The 18186-nt window shown below is 57.8% G+C and overlaps 6 protein-coding genes across 6 annotated transcripts; 2 read left to right on the forward strand and 4 right to left on the reverse strand.

The window, feature by feature from the left end:
• Nucleotides 1-930: 930 nt before the first annotated feature.
• B0H18DRAFT_1055051 (uncharacterized protein) lies at nt 931-3532 on the reverse strand. Its single transcript, XM_048031040.1, has 11 exons — nt 3243-3532; nt 3170-3214; nt 2949-2966; nt 2610-2891; nt 2468-2557; nt 2206-2444; nt 1931-2155; nt 1729-1884; nt 1508-1679; nt 1258-1461; nt 931-1216 (listed from the first exon to the last, which is right to left on the reverse strand). Exons 1-11 carry the CDS (start codon nt 3432-3434, stop codon nt 1034-1036), a joined length of 1806 nt encoding a protein of 601 aa, XP_047885340.1. The 5' UTR covers nt 3435-3532; the 3' UTR covers nt 931-1033.
• A 1235-nt stretch (nt 3533-4767) lies between these two features.
• B0H18DRAFT_890464 (uncharacterized protein) lies at nt 4768-5177 on the reverse strand (the record flags this gene model as incomplete). The annotated part of the gene is made up of 3 exons (XM_048041304.1): nt 4768-4799; nt 4864-4980; nt 5030-5177. 3 exons carry the CDS (start codon nt 5175-5177, stop codon nt 4768-4770), a joined length of 297 nt encoding a protein of 98 aa, XP_047885341.1.
• Nucleotides 5178-5886: 709 nt separating this feature from the next.
• Nucleotides 5887-6893, reverse strand: B0H18DRAFT_961228 (YIF1-domain-containing protein; the record flags this gene model as incomplete). Its single annotated transcript, XM_048043040.1, has 6 exons — nt 5887-6033; nt 6112-6208; nt 6268-6323; nt 6378-6507; nt 6676-6785; nt 6840-6893. The coding sequence occupies 6 exons, from the start codon at nt 6891-6893 to the stop codon at nt 5887-5889; spliced, it is 594 nt and encodes a 197-aa protein (XP_047885342.1).
• A 597-nt stretch (nt 6894-7490) lies between these two features.
• Nucleotides 7491-9368, forward strand: B0H18DRAFT_1088538 (sphingolipid C9-methyltransferase; the record flags this gene model as incomplete). The annotated part of the gene is made up of 9 exons (XM_048032240.1): nt 7491-7896; nt 7952-8104; nt 8165-8295; nt 8351-8506; nt 8563-8664; nt 8718-8798; nt 8831-8841; nt 8893-9039; nt 9245-9368. 9 exons carry the CDS (start codon nt 7491-7493, stop codon nt 9366-9368), a joined length of 1311 nt encoding a protein of 436 aa, XP_047885343.1.
• Nucleotides 9369-12780: 3412 nt separating this feature from the next.
• B0H18DRAFT_1055069 (general substrate transporter) lies at nt 12781-15311 on the forward strand. Its single transcript, XM_048031041.1, has 8 exons — nt 12781-12932; nt 12993-13059; nt 13114-13308; nt 13692-13825; nt 13878-14051; nt 14101-14295; nt 14380-14618; nt 14680-15311. Exons 1-8 carry the CDS (start codon nt 12895-12897, stop codon nt 15153-15155), a joined length of 1518 nt encoding a protein of 505 aa, XP_047885344.1. The 5' UTR covers nt 12781-12894; the 3' UTR covers nt 15156-15311.
• Nucleotides 15312-16182: 871 nt separating this feature from the next.
• B0H18DRAFT_1055077 (general substrate transporter) lies at nt 16183-18101 on the reverse strand (the record flags this gene model as incomplete). The annotated part of the gene is made up of 8 exons (XM_048031042.1): nt 16183-16649; nt 16706-16944; nt 16998-17222; nt 17279-17452; nt 17505-17638; nt 17696-17890; nt 17936-18003; nt 18053-18101. 8 exons carry the CDS (start codon nt 18099-18101, stop codon nt 16183-16185), a joined length of 1551 nt encoding a protein of 516 aa, XP_047885345.1.
• Nucleotides 18102-18186: the final 85 nt, after the last annotated feature.

The raw sequence follows: 18186 nt of genomic DNA on the forward strand, positions 1-18186 counted from the left end.
GGTGAGGGACCACTGCTTGAACAACACATTGTACACCTAGATAATGATAATCATTATAAGGGAGATAACAACAGGCTTGATAGCATCTCACCCCCCAAGGCCTCTGGACCACTTATCAAACAGGTTTGAAGACAGCTGTTTGCTGTCTAAGAAAGGTTGGTACTGCATAATCTCCAGTAGTAGTTTCCTGAGTTCTTCATCTGCTAGGATCCTCTTGGACAGAGGCTTGCTGGCTTTTTCTCTATAGTCAATGATGAGCTGCTCCTCTTCTTGAGCTGTCTTGCAATTAAGCAGATCAATCATCATGTGCTTGGCTTCCTGCTCAGGATTACAATGAAACATGAGTTAGATCAGTGATCAATGTAATGGCCCACCACATTGTTGACATATTCTTGGTTATCAGCTGGTATCTATACAAATAACATGTTTCTACTCTGGGAGCAGAGTCAGAGTAGGGAATGACTGACCTTTCTCTGGGCTGGGGCCTTGCTTCTGACATGTCCAGGATCTTGTGTTGGGAACTATGTCACCACTGAGTACAACATTCATACATGCATAGATTGTATTGAACTCACCATGATGGACTCAGTAGAGGTGTATGCACTTTGAACCACAAAGGGATGATGAAAGTTGAGTGCAAGGAGCAAAGCAGAAGGAGGATGGTCTTATATACCCACAGAAATTAAGTTCATACTCAGCCTTGACATGTGCTTGTCCTGTCATGTGATTGTGAATGTGGCCTGATGAGCTGAAATCAACACTACATTGTAGACCTAATTGCCTAGCCATCCTCTTCAAGTAGTACCATAGGTCAGAGCTTTGGGCTGTGCTATCATGATGTCTGATAGTTAGTCATTGCCCTTGTACAGTGAATATGGGAAACCCACAATAACTCATCTGTGATACTATGTCTCCATGGCCAGGATTGAACTTGCAGTGGATTAGTGGATTGTCCTGTGCCAGACACAGATTGATACAGGATAGTTAACTAGTATGCTACATCATTTTCCTTTGCATGCTCATGCCACCAGTATTACAGTTGCTCCCACTTATGCCCACCAATGGCAATGAGCCTATTGAACAACTCATCCCTACCCTTGATTGCAGTCAGATAGTGTGTCTTCCCATCCTTGTCCTCAATCCCGAGCCCATCCACTACCGCACGCTGCAGCGCATATCCAATAACCATCTTACCCTTCCATCCATACCCGCCCACCTTCCGTAACCCTGAATCTCGGCAAGCGGAATCGCAAACACCGCAGGTGGCGCCTCGGGCTCCCCGCTCTCGCCCTTCGCCTTCGCAGCAACAGCTTTGGCGTAGCTCGCAAGGTTCTTCGAGAGGTCCTTCTCCCACACGAACGAAACGCAGGGCGTCGCCGCGCTCGTCACGAGCACGACATAGCCCCGTTTCCCGTTATACCGCGACGCATACGTCGTCGGTCCGTCCCAAGGCCCACGCGACTACCCGTTGGGCCGTCAATGGTCCCGTCCGGCGTTCGCTGGGCACGGCGCCAAGCGTCGTTTGGCCGCGCCCGACCGAGCTTGCCTTGAGGTGGTCGATGCCGATCACGCTGTTGACGCTTGCCTTCGCGGAGCCCTTGACGATCTTGGCGAGCTTGCTCGTTTTGTGCTTGCCGTCCTGCTCCGCAGCGTCGTCTGCGTGTTCAGCCTGTCGGTACCTTCAATCTCGTAGTTCGAGCATCAAAGTCGAGGTGATTGTCGGCGTACTCTGCTACTTCGGCCTTGGCGCCGTCGGGGTGTGACTCGGGTCGTCCGTCGGGATGCTCATGGAAGGCGGCGGCGGAGAGGGTGTGGGTCGCCTCTGCAATCCGGAGCAACGCGAGAGTAAGCTGCGCGTTGGTCGGTACACCTTTGAGGATTGATCTGTGCTTGTGTGAGTGAGTGCGCATCATGGATAGAGGTCACGAACCTCCGCATCTCGAGCATCTGCAGCCAGTTAGGATAGTTGGTGTTAAGCCAGTGAATCCCGCGGGTAATGAGCGGCTGCCCAAACATCGCGAAACCCATTGCGAACGACCCGCCCTTCACGAACAGAGCAGCCGGAACGGCTGTGGTCACTATCATGACCGGTAGCACCAGCGCCGCGAGCCGCAGGCGGGGCGTTTGCGAGAACGGCGCAGTGGGGGTTAGGACACTAGCAATGTACGTTGAGAGACGTCAAAGGAAGATAGCGAACGCACTTACTTTCCAAAACGTTCCCATGTATCTACCAGGTCAGCGAGAGCACGCATGACGGGCCTCGCCTTCTCCCACATCGCGCTCTCGACGTGCTTCTTCGTCGCGTCGTGCTTGCCATCAGTCCTCGCGCCATGCGCGACGTGCTTCGCGTCCGCCGTCGCGCCCGCGATCTGCATCGGGTCGGCATCGCGCCCGTAGACCGCTGTTCTCCTCTTCCTGCTGCGCGAGCTTCTCGTCGGCACGTCCTCAGGTCTGCGTTCGGTGCGACCTGCTGGCCCGTCGCGGTCGCAAGCGCGAACGATCCGACGCCGGAGACGAAGTTGTTCGCCTCCTGCTCGACGGCCTCGCCCTTGTGGGCCTCGCGGCGCCCGTGAGGCTGTCCTTGCTGCCGATGGCGCCTGCACGGGGACCTGCAGTTGCCGCTGGTGGCGCTGACGGCGGCGAGGGCGCGGGCGGGAAGAGCCACTTGCGGAAGGCGGGTGGAGGATGAGTACGATGAGGTCGTGCAGATGAGCGCGCCGAGGAGGTTGCTCCACCACGCGACGTAGTAGGCCTGTGAGCCGAACGAGAGTAGCAGGTAGCAGACTGGATACACAGTAGATCCGTACAACACAGAAGCCCGTCGTCCTGCGCGGCTCGTTCCACGACCGTACGCGAGCGATGTGCTTGCCGAAGCCTGCAATACTGACAATCTGATAGACGAGGACCTGAGCATCTGCAGTCTGAACGATGACGAGGAAGATACGTACGACGGTCATGTAGAATCGCTCTAAGTGGCGCGAAGCTTGTCGGGAGAGAACTCCTCGTTTTCAGATATCTCGAGGTCGAGGTGGCCAGAGGGGCTCCGGAATAGCTTTGACATGATACAGTTGCTACGAAACGTGAGAGAGGTAGACAAAAAACGAGGATCCACGCACCTTATTGAACCTCCGAACGAGCAAGAAGAGATCTTCGTTCGATAGCCATTCACGATCGTCGGAGGTAGGTGGCCCATATCTTTGTTCCACCCGATGTCCTTGACGTCGGGGTCTTTGAGGTCAGACGGCATCCGCGCTGGTCTCGCCGTCCGGCGGAAGCTCGACGGTGTGCGCAACGATGTTCGCCTCGGACTCGAGAACGGGATTGCCGTCGGGCGCAGTGGCGAGGGGAGCTTCGGGCTTCGAGTCGACATGGATGGGGACTTCGGTGTACGCGGGCGGGGCGTCTTCAGGGAGGTGTGCGGCACTACCGTCCATGTTGTGAGCGGACTTGGTCGTGTCGGCGAGCGAAGAGTTCAGTGTTGCAAGGCGCGGTCGGTGTCGGCGTGTTAGAAGTTGTTGAAAGAGGTGGAGGTCGTGGATGAGAGTGAAGAGGGCGGGCGGGCGTCGGCGGGTTTGAACGGGGTGCCAGGAACGGAAGAGAGCCACCCGCCACCACCGCCGTGCCTGCGAGTCGGCCTATGACGTCGCTCCACTCTCCAGACGCGTCCTCGCGCGACGCGTCAGCCACGTGCACGAGACTCCCCTTGCGAGGTGAAGCAAGTTAGCAAAGCGGTAAGAGCTGTACTCAGACGGAATCGCCACGAGTGGTCGGGAAGACACGAACTCACTAGCATCTGTGGTCAGGCGCACAGCCTGCTCCAGTCGTCCTCTTGTGAGCAAGTAGCCCGCGAACCATAAAGTAGCATTCGTGCCCTCGTTCACCATCCTCTACTCCAGAAGTCGTGCTTCGGGTATATTCTCGAACAACCTCCGACAAGCAACATCGGTGCAGATGATCATCGGGTTAACGCGTCGTCCCCAGGCTAGATCAGTCCAATGAAGTTTTGAGCCTAAGTGAATGGATCTCAAAGCAGCACGCTGCCGTCTGCGTGCGTGTGTGCGTGAATGAAACATACTGACGAACTGTCCACTGAGCATCAAAGCTGCGCTGCTCGCCACGGCGCGTCCATACCACCGGGCATCCGCCGTAGTTCAGGAATGACGGTTATCTCAATACCAAACACGATCGACGAGCACGGTCCCGCCCGTCATGCTTCTGCAGCCGTCGGGGATCCATTGTGTTCTTTCGTGTCCGTAGATCTTCAGCGCATGGCACTTCACACCCAAGTACACGGTCACGACTTCCGATCCTTCCTGGCAGATGAGCTTTGGTCGGCGAGCAACACGATATACTCGCCTTGGAATTCGCGCAGCGACGCTCCTATGAAGACGCGGAGGGAGCGACGCGGCAGTGAGTCTGGCTTAGCATAGCGAGTGAGTGGTTTCGATTCGGAAGCCAGTAAAAGAGACGGTCCATGCGCACGGGACGGACGAGTAGCGTTGTCGGAGACGGCGTTGAAAGACGGCACAGCGAGACGGAGCGCAGCATCGAACTCGGGTTTGTTGGGCAGGATCTGTATATTGCACGCCTCGCTCGAGGTCTCAAAGGTCATGAGTCGGCGAGTATGGAATACATTAGTGAAATACACAGGACGACATCGCGTCCCGATGGTGCGTCTCCGGTGCTGCCTCGGACGCGACAGAGGCGGTAGGACTCTGAGTGATGTCGGAGGCGCTGTTAGATTACAACAACGGCTGGCGGCTCGTCCTAGAGCGGCTCAGCGGCCGATATATAGAGCACTGGCAGGATCGAGGGTACATGAGCGCGTCAGAAAAAACTAAGTACGGGCGAGGGAGCACGCACCATTATTCCCGCGAATGAACGCATCCCCATAGCGATTCGTGAGCGTCCCACCGACATGCTCCTCGGTCTGCTCGAGGGCGATGTTCATGTACCCGTCCAGGCACGAGAGCAGGCCTGCTTGGCCGGTCAGCGGAACGCTACGGAGACGAAGACTCGGCGCACGCACCACGGTAGTCGACGCCGGAGGTGAGGCGGACGACGACGCGTTTTCCGACGACGCCCTTGAGGAAGTCGGTGGGTGAGCCCGTCGTGGTCGGCGGCGGTGGTGGTGGGGAGGGCTCTGCGGGGGCGGGCGGTGGGCTGGGGTCGTCCATGGGGGACGTTGAGCGGAAGAGCGAACGCGTGGGAATAGGCAGGCGCGTTCGATCGACGCGAGCTCGGAGCATGTTATGGGAGACGCCGGTGCTAAAAGCTACTATTAATAACTACGAAACCTTGACCGTGACCGGTTGACCTTTCCAGTCAAAGCTTCATCCGCCGAAAAATATACTTCCCGTGTTTCGTGAAGACAGCCCGTAGGGAATCGAGGAACTGTTGAGACTGAGACATTGAGACATGTGCATTGGTTGAGAAGGGCGGCATAACCGCCGGCGTTCGCATTATGTATGTAAATGAGCAGCGCAGTTAGCTAAAGCTCGCGTGCAGCCGCGTACGGTCGATGCTAGCAGTGAGCATGATAAGCTGGTAGAGCCGTAGATGTCTGTGGACCAGTCGCTGAAGCTGACGAATGCGCCGTTCTGCTCTGCGGTGTGATCATGCTCGAAGTGCTGATCGAGTATGGAGTGAAAGGGCGTGTTGAATGACACCGTCTTTCGGTCCATGCGGAAGTGACGCGCCGGAGACGAAAGGATGGCGGAGAGGCAAGCAAACCGAGTGGAAGGAATGTCGTTGAGGCCTAGGCAAAGCGAGGTAGAAGATGGGTGACAGCGCAGTGAACGCAGCAGACGAGCAGAACGCTGCTCCCCAATATCAGCAAGATCAAGCCGGCCAGCATCCGCATCAACGCCGCAAATATATTCTTCATCATACGCGGACGAGGACACCCATGTACACGATCTGCGTGACGGCTACAAGGAACAAGAAAGTGACGCGTCGTGAACGCTGGGACGGATTCACCGGCGTCGCCGTCGCGGACGCGTCTGGAAGTACCATTGAGCGGAGAGAGCGCAGCTGCGGGGACCAGAGGAACGGCGGGAGAGGAGCGATGGCGGTGAGCGAGAACACGTAGGCTCAGTGTGGGGGACTTACGAGGAAGAACGCGGTCGCGAAGAAGGAGTACGCGAATGTAACGATGTACAATGAGCGGCCGAAGCCGAGGAGACCAGCAATAAGGGTGATGATGACGCTGTTGAGGGTTCGCTTGATGTCAGTACGCGCGTTATAGCCAGAGAGAATGAGGCCCACCCGACAAACTTGTATCCGTCGTAGGCTAACAAGTCGAGGATCTGGTTGATGCTTCCCTGGAACACACGGAGTGTCAGCGAGACGGGACGTCATGGCTGAAAGATACGCACGGAGATGTTGAGAAAGTAACAGCCGAGTTTGACAAACATGAAGTCCATGAGCACGACGGCGAGCGCCTTCGATGCGGTGATCCCAGAATCTCTGGATGAAACTTGGAATGCAGACCGGAATGAAGGGCAGCTAGGAGCACATATGTTACGATGGCCATGACTGTCGGAACGTGAGTATCGAATACTTATCATGAGCATCGGACGGCACGTACGCGGGATGTAGAGGTCAGGCGCATTGGGTCATCCCGCGGTGCTTGCCACTCGGCTTGGCCGTTCCGGAACGATGAACACGACGGACCAGGGCTTGTGTCTCCACGGAAAGAGCAAGATCCGCAGCTTGTTCATCACGTAGGAGTTGGAGACGTTGAAGTGGTGTTTGAGCACGGATATTGGGATGAGGCCGCCCAGCTGAAGTGGTCAACGGTCAGCTATGGATATGCAGACAAGCAAGGCGGCACACACATTTTTCTGCACGTAGTCTTGTCCCGCCGCAACAGCACTGCGACCCATCTGCATGCTGAATTGAGCGGTAGCGTCGTTTATTCCCCATGCTGAAAAGTCGACCGGCGCGTTTGGGATGTTGACCCCGCCATGAGCGGCGGCCGGTTGCCGTGGGGGCGAGCCGACAGGATTGTATACACCTTGTTGACTCGGATACGCTTGTGGGACGCGACTACCCTGTGCTTGCGATGGGAGAGGCTGGGCAAACGACGGCTGGGCGGGCGGAGAGCTGGTGTAGCGCTGGTAGCCTGCGGCGAGACGGGGGTGGGGGGGCTCGGGGATGTAGGCAGGATGAGTGGGGACGGGGTGCTGCAGCGGCGGCGGGCTCCTGTTGTTGAGGGGGAAGTAGGACATGGCACTGAGAACGACGAGGAGGACGACGTGGACGAAGGCGAGGACGTGACCGTCGGCAGGCGGTGGACGCAATGGCGTCCAGTGGGCGCTAGTGGGCGCGCAGCGAGGACGCGCTACGTGTTCTGCACGTGACGGGTGCCAGCGAATAAAACAAGTCGCGTCGTGCTGCGGCGCGTCCGAGTCGCGTCTGCTTTCCGCCGTGAGCGTCGTGTCGCACTCACAGACATGACCGGGTCCACTGCCTCGTCCAGCATGCACATGTCCTCGTACTCTGTCACCAAGACAGGCACGTCTGCCATCAAGAACGCGCCCCTCATCGGCCTTGCGGAGGGCAATGGCTCGTTCAGCAACATCCACCTCGCCGCCCTCGTCCTTGGTGTGCCCTGGATCGTCAAGCGCATTCTACCCATCATCAACCGTGGCGGCTTCAAGACGTATCTCTTCCTCGTCCTTGTGCTCGGCATTCCTGTCACCTTCGCGTACTGGACCCTCATGAGCATGTACGGCCCGAGGAAGAACACAAAAATCGAGCTCCCTGGCCGGAGCATCGAAGAGTACATCACCATCAAGGACCCGGAACTCAAGGCAAAGTATCATGGCAAGGAGAGAATTCCTATGCAGGTCTTCCACGACGCGTATTTTGACGACAAGATTGATTTCAACGGTGAGTCCAATACCCCTATGTATCCGGCGCGCCTTTGACGTGTCCTTCTGCCTAGGCGACGTTCTCGATATAATGGAACAACGACACGACTGGGCTAAAATGATTTTTACCCCCGAGCTCTTCAAATACGTCCTCTTTAATCTCATTCCCGATGTGATCTACCACGAGCGCAGTCAGGACGAGGAGCAAGTGCGTGGACACTACGACCGTGAGTCAGAATTCCTTGACTTCCCTCATCCATGACTGAACGCTTCTCTACGCTGCTTAGGTGGCGACAACTTTTACAGTTGGTTCCTTGGCCCACGTATGGTTTACACCTCTGGTATCGTCGGCACTCTCGATGAAGAAGAGACCCTCGAGCAACTGCAAGATAACAAGCTGACTGTCGTCTGCGAGAAGGTCTGTTCTACTTACATCGCTAGTGTCTGCCCTCCTCACTCCCTGTCCGCCGTAGCTCGGTCTCAAGCCTGAGGACCGTGTCCTCGACGTCGGCTGCGGCTGGGGTACCTTCTGTGCATTCGCTGCGAAGAACTACAACTGTGCTTCTGTCACTGGTATCACACTCGGCCGGAATCAGACGAAGTTCGGCAACGAGCGCATTCAGAAGAATGTGAGTGTCGTACTAGCATGTGGATCGTGGACCATCCTGACCTCTGCCATGTCAAGGGCGGTGACTCTACACGCCACAAGATCTTGTGCCTGGACTACCGCGACATCCCTGGTGGCAAGGCTGCGTACACGAAGATTGTTAGTCTCGAGATGGCCGAGGTATGTGTACTTCTCGTCGGCTATCGAATGGCGTTGTCTCACTACGTGTCTAGCACGTCGGCATCCGGCGTTACCAGACGTTCCTTAGGCAGATGTACGACCTCCTCGCGGACGACGGTGTCTTCGTCCTTCAGGTCGCAGGTATCCGTCCCCATGGCAATACGAGGATCTCATCTGGTAAGTTCCATTCTTCAGTTCGCGACTCTGTCCTCAACTTTGTGGGCATAGGGGCTTGTTCATGAACAAGTACATCTTCCCTGGTGCCGACGCGTCATGCTCGCTCGGCTGGGTCGTGAACCAGGTTGAGAAAGCCGGGTTTGAGGTGAAGAACATCGACGTGCTGGGCGTGCACTACAGCGCGACGATCTGGCGGTGGTACAAGAATGGATCTCGAACAAGGATCTGGTCATCGAAACTACGGCGAGCGGTGCGTGACGTGACGGTTTTTCGTGCATCGCAGACGTGATGGCGGGAAACAGGTGGTACAGGATCTGGGTTTCTTCCTTGCATACTCACCATCATCAGCCGGTAAGTAGCGTCTTCCGCGGCTGTCAGACACCGACTGATGGTAATTGCTCAGTAACGGCGGCGCGGCGGTCTTCCAGTTGACGCTGCACAAGAACCTCAACGCGTACCCGCGGATCCTCGGCCTCCCCACCCACAATCGATCCACGTCACTACGAAGCGTGAGATTTCGTGCGTAGCTACACGTTGGTAGCGGTGCCTTTCGCTGACTTGCTGTCTGTCAGGCGGTCGAGTGAGAAAGGGCTGCTCTCGACTTTGTGCCCGGGCGGGTTTTCCCGGGTGGGGATATCTATTGCAGATGGGAAACTAGATTAGCTGTCTCCCATTATTGAGTGTCGTTCGGTGCTTTGCTGTCATGTCGTATATATGATGGAAAGGGCGGCGTACATTGCCCCAGACGACCCAGACTGGGTGAGTTGATGCCGTCCAGCTCACTGGTACTCAGTACCTGACAGTATGCTCGGTCGATCCGGCCACGACTCGTAGTTCGCAGGGTCTGCATCAGTATTGCATTGTGGTATGCACATTTCGTAGGTTTATTGTCCCTCTTGAACAGAAAGAATGCGTCATCACTACGCTGGACTGCTTAGGAGTCAGTAGATCCTAAGAAGTAAGATCTAGATCTGGCGGCACTAGTGACGAAGTTCGTCACAACGCTTGGGCACCACCACAACTTTCGACTCGGATGGATGACTGCACTACCTGTTGTTGATCAAGTACAGGGCCAATGTCTTATTTCACTTGACGACGATATGTCCGCGTTGTCGGCTACTTACTTCCTCCTCTAACCGCCAACCAGCTCGGCTCTGGCCACACTCAACTTCATGAGGTTGAATCGTGCCACAGTGCGGGGAGAGGTCTCAAGCTGTGTACGACCTGGTGAGACCTACGTGAAGTAGAGTCATTTGCATCTGTAAGCCGCGATCCTTAAAGCTGTGGCGAGCTCGAGGAGTCTGACCCCCTCAAAGTCAGGAAACCGAGAGCGAGAACCACGGCCTTCGCGTCTTTGTCCTGTCAGGCTGCCAGTGAAGGAGAAGGCCGCGAAGAAGCTGAGTCCCAGCCCGCGAGATCATTCAGAAGCAAAAGTCGCCGTAGGTTTGCGTTGGAATTGTCAGCGGTCGAGTCAGTCGCGCCGTGCATACTCTACATAGGCCCTCGTCAGGGATGACTACCGTTGCATGGGCGAACAGCGTCAGCCGTCTTTCCTCAAAGAATAAACGCACTGTTCTGCGTCGGCCAGGGGGAGCCAATTGTGACCACGCGATGTTGCTATGTCTTTCCTGGCTCTCCGCTGGCCAACATCGAGGCCACAAAAGCGGGGGCACGGTACGTTTTGGGCTCAGTATAGAACGTTCACTAACCAGGTATCGCATCGTATCATCAGGAGCACAGTGTGGCAACGACGATATTGACCAATTTGGTTACGTTGATATCTACAATGAACTCGAGGCAGATACGTGACGGGGCCCTTTCACCGCATGGAGAACATGTTGACGCTCGAAGCCCCAATCCAGGATGACTTCGACGGGATGGGGCTTTGGCTGAAGGAGTGCCGGACAAGGTGAGACCCCCCATCGCTGAACTTCGCTCTCTCGCTATAGTCCGTCTCCAACAGGCCAATTATCATCGAGTCAGACTTGCGCCGCACTTGCTGCCCAAGAGCTTACGTGTCCCGGAGAGCATCGAATTCGTCGCGCACGGCGATTGCGACCTGCCCCTACCGAATCCCAGGTAAGTATCCCAGCGTCCACGCGGCCCGTTGTCGCGTTGCGCGTCTGTCTGGCGCAGCAAGCTCGATGCGATTTTCGACGAGATGGAGAGGATGAACGTCTTGGCCGAGGACGGAGCGTCTGCGGAGGTCCTGGCGCACGATTTCACCGACTTGTGTAGAGAGAGTCCTTGGATGATACGTGCGTATGACTTGATATTCTGTGGTAGCTTCAATCGTTCCTGACTTACCAGACAGCCGTCATTGCATGCACTTACGGTGTCCACGTTTGTCGGTACCCGCGCTAGCCTCCGCGCCGGTCACAGAGGCGGTAGCACTAAAGGGATGTGTTTGATTCCCTGCAAGTCTCGTTCACGAAGTTGAAAGGGCCCGTTCGCAGAGCGGATCTATGCCCAGTCGGCGGGTCGTGGACTCGGCGTCCTAGAGCCGCTGTATCTGGAAACGACGCACTTCGCAGATGCGAGCACATCAGAGCGTGGCGACTGCCTGAGGCGTCACGAATCCTCTGACGCATACCGTACGGCACTTTGAACCAAACCGAGGTGAGGGGCTTCTCTTTGATCAGTGACATTATTCGTGCAGAATCGGAGTTACGACGCATGGGGCAGGATCGGCCCGTGTACGAGGCTGCCGCCGTGTTGGGTCAGACGAAGGACTGACGAAGGCGACTTCGGAATTGCGACGGCAGAAGCCGACGGTGAGTAGCTTGTTGCGTTTCCGCGTGTAAGTATTACATTGCGCTCCACAGCGTCAGAACCTTGGTCTGCACATTGCCGGGTGACTAATGTGTATACATCTCGTGAACAACAGGCAAACAGCGGGGGCGCGGTAGCAGCTGTGAGTTCCGGAAGAGCTGGAGTACTAGTAGCGTAGACCACCTAGTGAGGTGAAAACTTGGAGCCGAGAAGATGCACTTACTATAATTACATGCCCGAGGTTTGCTGAGAGTGGCCCTCCAAGTGAGAACCTCAATTCGTCCGAGGTTGGATTCCAAGGCGGCGGTAGACGTCCGCCGTATGAACGAAACGTCATGCAGGTGCCTGTAACACCGCTAGGCACGTAGGCGCGTGCATACGCAGGCACACGACGGTACGAGGGCTCCGGGAGAGGGCGACTGACCGTCGCCGACGCATCACGCTCTGAACTTTGGACAGCTACACACTGTTGTCAGGAACGCCAAGGCTGCAAGCTCGTCGGTTTCTGGAAGTCAGTCGTCGTGCGGCGCCGAGATCCGAAGCAAGAGGGCGCACAGGGGCTGAACTGTGGACCGCCGGCGCAAGAACACACATCCTCAATTGCGACGAGCCTCGGGACGGGGAAGACGCATTGCCGTGCTACCTCAGGGAGTGTGCGACGAGGAGGAGGACGTGGACGATAGGCAGATTCGGAGCCGGCTTCCCCGCACCTTCCCCCGATCGCCCTCGATCAACTATACTAGGATCAACGCGTCGCGATCGACGTTCGTCGTCCTTCTCGACGACTGTCTCGCCCGCCTGCCCTCCCCCGAACGGCCAGTCTCTGCCTGCCCTCCCCGAACGGCCAGACGCGCCTCGCCTGCCACAGACTAGCATTACGCGGGCCGGCGCATTCTGGGGCAGAGAAGCATGCGGCCGTGTGCCAAGGCCAGGGACCCCATGGGCAGCCACGAGCTGCTAAAGCGTTCTGTCTGCGGGGTCGCTTGGCATTCGTTCGCAGCCTGCCATCTGGATTGGCTGGTCCGGGGGTGGGGCGAGTCTGATGCGCGCATGCTCGCCCCCGCTCAGCTGACCCCGCCGATCAAACTAGCCATCTTGTCAGTCCGTCCAGCGCGGTCCGCTCATATCCAGTCCTGCCTGGCATGTCCGGCCAACGGACCCCATCAACCCGCACAATAAAAGGCCCGCCATCCCCGCCATGTTCGAAGCCCCCGACTCCCATCCCCGGTTCGTCCTCCTTCCCCGACAACCTCAGTCGCGTCACCCCGCCAACTGCTCGCCATGGGTAAAGGCTACAGCCCCACCATCGCGGGGAATCCGTACATCGTCGGTCAGTCGCGTTCTCTCTGACCGCCCGCTATCTGCTCACCTCCCCCCAGGGTCTTCGCATGTATCGGCGGCGGTCTCTTCGGGCTGGACATCTCGTCCATGTCCGCGGTCCTCAACGTGAGTCGCACCATCCCCGGCCTTGCGCCCTCCATCTCACCGTCGCGGCCGTAGAACCCTGCGTACAACGAGTACTTTGGCTACCCGGGCTCAACCAGGCAGGGCGGCATCGTCGCCTCCATGCCCGCAGGCTCCTTCGCCGGTGCCCTCGCCGTCGCCTTCCTTGCTGACAAGCTCGGTCGCAAGTGGACCGTCATCCTCAGCGGCTGGATCTGGGTCCTTGGGTGCATCATCCAATGCGCGTCTCAGGTGAGCCCCCTTTAAGTTGCAGGACGCCTGATTCGCGACTCCCACGTTTTCGCCTTGATATCCGGACAACATCGCAGCGAAGTCCGGAGAGAATTTGACATGTCCTGGCGCATGATTTCCCGGACTTTGCCTCTGCTTTTCACCGATGGGCCCGTCATTTGCACCAGGCTTCACTCTCTTGCACGGGGCTTGTTGCACTGACGTCGTATACGAGAGCACCTAGACTATACATGTCTAGATAATCCTCACTTCTCGAGTGACCCTGAAGTGCCATGTCCGGACCATCGCGCCCCAATTTCGTCCGGGTTTGATTGAGGCTTCCTTCCGGGCCCTCGCCTCGCTCGCTCAAAGTCGTTCCTCATGCTGATGTCGCGCATCTATAGAACGTTGCCATGCTCGTCGCCGGTCGTGTCATCGCCGGTCTGGCGGTCGGTATCGCCTCCTCCGTCGTCCCCATCTACCAATCCGAAATCACCCCTCCCGCCATCCGTGGTCGACTCGTCTCCATGCAACAATGGTGAGCAGCCCGCATTGTATCGCCCACGCACTGGCTGAGCCTATCTCGTCAGGTCGATTACGTGGGGCATCCTCCTCCAATACTTTGTCGAATTCGGCTGCTCGTACATCGACGGCAACGCCTCCTTCCGCATTCCTTGGGGTCTCCAGATGATCCCCGCCATCGTTCTCTCCGTCGGCATGCTCTTCTTCCCCGAGTCTCCTCGTTGGCTCATGGACCGCAACCGGTGCGCGAATTTCGAGCTTTGACATGCACTCCGTACTGACAACCCACAGTGAGCAAGAAGCGCTGCAGATCCTCGCAGACCTGCACGGCGGCGGCGACACGACGGCGCCGCTCGTGGTGCTCGAGTACAACGAGATCAAGGAGCACGTCACCTTCGAGCGCACGCAGGGCGCAAAGTCCTACCTCGACCTCCTCAAGCCCGGCATCGTGCGCCGCGTCGGCCTCGGCATGTCCCTCCAGATGTGGTCCAGCTGTCCGGCATGAACGTCATGATGTGCGTCTTCCGTCTTCGTTGCTGCGGCGCAGAGCCTCCGCTGACGATGCGCTAGGTACTACATCGTGTACGTGTTCGAGGGCGCGGGCTTGACGGGCCGCCGCGCGAACCTCATCGCGGACTCCGTGCAGTACGTGCTGAACGTCGCGATGACCGTCCCCGCGATCATCTACGTCGACCGCTGGGGCCGCCGCCCGCTCCTGATCGCCGGCACGGCGCTCATGGGCTTCTGGCTCTTCCTCGTCGGCGGCCTCCAGGGCCGCTTCGGCCACTGGGGCGAGATCGACAACAGCAGTGAGTGCCCCATCCCTCGGCTCGTGCGTCCGGCGTGCTCACCAGCGCGCGTGGCTTACAGAGATCTGGGTCGTCGCGGGGAACGACGCGGCGACGAAGGCGATCATCGTGTGCTCGTACCTGTTCGTGTGCTCGTTCGCGGTGACGATGGGCCCGGTGTCGTGGACGTACCCGGCGGAGCTGTTCCCGATGCGGGTGCGCGCGAAGGCGGTGTCGGTGTCGACGGCGACGAACTGGGCGTTCAACTTCGCGCTCGCGTGGTTCGTGCCGCCGTCGCTCGCGAACATCGCGTACAAGACGTACTTCATCTTCGGGACGTTCAACTTCGCGGCGTGCGTGCACATATTTTTCTGCTTCCCCGAGACGGCGGGGCGGACGCTCGAGGAGATCGAGGCGGTGTTCGCGGAGGGCCATGCGTTCACGGCGTGGCGCGTCGGACGCGAGGTGGGCAAGGCGGACCTCGGCCAGGTCGGGTCGGCGAAGTTGGACGAGAAGCACGACGTGCACGACGTAGGCTCGCTCGAGGAGAAGGTGTAGGGCGGTGTTGGCTTTTACTAATCATTGGTGTATCCCTGCCTGTGCGTGCGATGTATCTTGTAGTGGCTCCTTTTCTTTTCGACTTTGCGCGCAATGCGACATGCTTTGCTATAGTTACGACCGCAATGATTACGCATTTTGCTGGGTTTCTTTTGACTTCTGTGGTGCGCGATTCATGCGATGCTCACCCGGTCGGTACCCATGTCGAGCAAAGCCGACAAGCAAAACCGCTGCACAGCAGCGGCCAACTGGGTCTTACTAGCCTTCTACGGGCTCGGACCATTCTCCCAAACGAGAGTATCTCTTTTTGGTCAGCTACGGAGACTACATTCTCCCAGGACTCAGACACACCGTGGGCTGCATGAGCACTGGCAAGCAGAAACAGCACCAAAGTCTAGAGACGATGTTGCGATCCGGGATGGCATACTTATCGAAGACTCTGGTGGTACTGAGTCACATGCATGTAGTAAGGTCAGATATGTACATGTAAAGGTACGCACCGCGCCCGCATTAATGCCGCTATACCATCAATGGAGGCCACAGGCTGGCACTACTAGATCACTGGTCGGGGACGACGTCAACCACCAACGGCTGTATGGCTGAACAACACGGAGGGTTATCGCAAGTTGTCCCGCATGAGACAAATACGTCCCGGGTGTAAGTATCAGTAAGAATGAAGCCTCTGTGATGATCTTAAATTCTTGTTGCGAGCTTCGTCGATGATCATAGCGACATAGTTTCAGGCAAGTTTCAGGTCTACTGGATGGTGCGAATTCTCGATTCTTAAATTGCAGACTTGCCAGGGACACCCATTAAAGAGAGAGAAACAGCATGTGTATTTGCCATTCCGCCGTCTCACCCGTCGGACGTAGTCCGAGTATCTTGTCTGTCAGTTTCTCTGATTGTTCCAATTCAAGTGTCCATCATGACTCCACCGTTCGTATTCCAGATATTGCACTTATGCTGAAAACACGATAGACTGCAAATGCGCGCACAGACAGAGATACAAATACAAGCTAACACCATCCTACGCCTTCTCCTCGATCGAGCCCACCTCGTGCTTCTCGTCTGCCCCCGCCGACCGGACCTGACCGAGGTCCGCCTTGCCCACATCACGGCCGACGCGCCACGCCGTGAACGCATGGCCCTCCGCGAACACCGCCTCGATCTCCTCGAGCGTCCGCCCCGCCGTCTCGGGGAAGCAGAAAAATATGTGCACGCACGCCGCGAAGTTGAACGTCCCGAAGATGAAGTACGTCTTGTACGCGATGTTCGCGAGCGACGGCGGCACGAACCACGCGAGCGCGAAGTTGAACGCCCAGTTCGTCGCCGTCGACACCGACACCGCCTTCGCGCGCACCCGCATCGGGAACAGCTCTGCCGGGTACGTCCACGACACCGGCCCCATCGTCACCGCGAACGAGCACACGAACAGGTACGAGCACACGATGATCGCCTTCGTCGCCGCGTCGTTCCCCGCGACGACCCAGATCTCTGCGCGCACGCGGGTGAGCACGTCGGGCGCACGAGCCGATGGATGGGGCACTCACTGCTGTTGTCGATCTCGCCCCAGTGGCCGAAGCGGCCCTGGAGGCCGCCGACGAGGAAGAGCCAGAAGCCCATGAGCGCCGTGCCGGCGATCAGGAGCGGGCGGCGACCCCAGCGGTCGACATAGATGATCGCGGGCACGGTCATCGCGACGTTCAGCACGTACTGCACGGAGTCCGCGATGAGGTTCGCGCGGCGGCCCGTCAAGCCTGCGCCCTCGAACACGTACACGACGTAGTACCTACCACCCACGACTCTCAGCCGAGGCTCTGCGGCGGAGTAGCAGATGCTCACATCATGACGTTGATGCCAGAAAGCTGGGACCACATCTGGAGGGACATGCCGAGGCCGACGCGGCGCACGATGCCGGGTTTGAGGAGGTCGAGGTAGGACTTTGCGCCCTGCGTGCGCTCGAAGGTGACCTGCGCTTTGATCTCGTTGAACTCGAGCTGCACGAGCGGAGCCGTCGTGTCGCCGCCGCCGTGCAGGTCTGCAAGGATCTGCAGAGCCTCTTGCTCACTGCGGGGGAGGAGGAACACCGTCATCGGAGTGTCAGATGATCGGTGATCACGCACCGGTTACGATCCACGAGCCAACGAGGAGATTCGGGAAAGAAGAACATGCCGACGGAGAGAACGATGGCGGGGATCGTTTGAAGGCCCCAAGGGATGCGGAAAGAGGCGTTGCCATTGATGTACGAGCAGCCGAACTCGACAAAATATTGGAGGAGGATGCCCCACGTAATCGACCTGACGAGATAGGCTCAGCCAGTGCGTGGGCGATACAATGCGGGCTGCTCACCATTGTTGCATGGAGACGAGTCGACCACGGATGGCGGGAGGGGTGATTTCGGATTGGTAGATGGGGACGACGGAGGAGGCGATACCGACGGAGACACCAGCAATGACACGGCCGACAACGAGCATGGCGACGTTCTATGAATGCGGCGATGTTAGTACGAGCGAGAACGTCGATGGGACAGGGCAGCTCACTTGAGATGCGCATTGGAGGATACAGCCGATGACCCAGATCCAGCCGCTGAGGATGACGGTCCACTTTCGACCGATCATATCGGCAAGTAATGTGACGGCAAGGGCACCGGCGAAAGAGCCTGCGGGCATGGAGGCGACGATGCCGCCCTGCTTGGTTGAGCCCGGGTAGCCGAAGAACTCGTTGTATGCAGGATTCTACGGGCGTGAGATCAAGGAGACGGCGAAACTGAAGCGACCGACGTTAAGGACCGCGGACATGGACGAGAGGTCCAGTCCGAAGAGACCACCACCGATGCATGCGAACGACCCTGCGGGCGGGGTGAGCAGACAGGAGTGGAAGGAGAGAAAATGGCTGACCGACGAAGTACGGGTTCGCCGCGATGGAGGGGCTGTAGCCTTTGCCCATGACGAGTAGTCGGCTGGGTGAGGCTACTTCGGCTTTCGAGGGAGGACGATCCGGGAGGTTCGAACATGGCAGACAGGGCAGGCGT

Source organism: Fomitopsis serialis (genome assembly GCF_022376445.1).
Source record: "Fomitopsis serialis strain Sig1Antser10 chromosome Unknown B0H18scaffold_251, whole genome shotgun sequence".
Lineage (NCBI taxonomy): Eukaryota > Fungi > Basidiomycota > Agaricomycetes > Polyporales > Fomitopsidaceae > Fomitopsis > Fomitopsis serialis.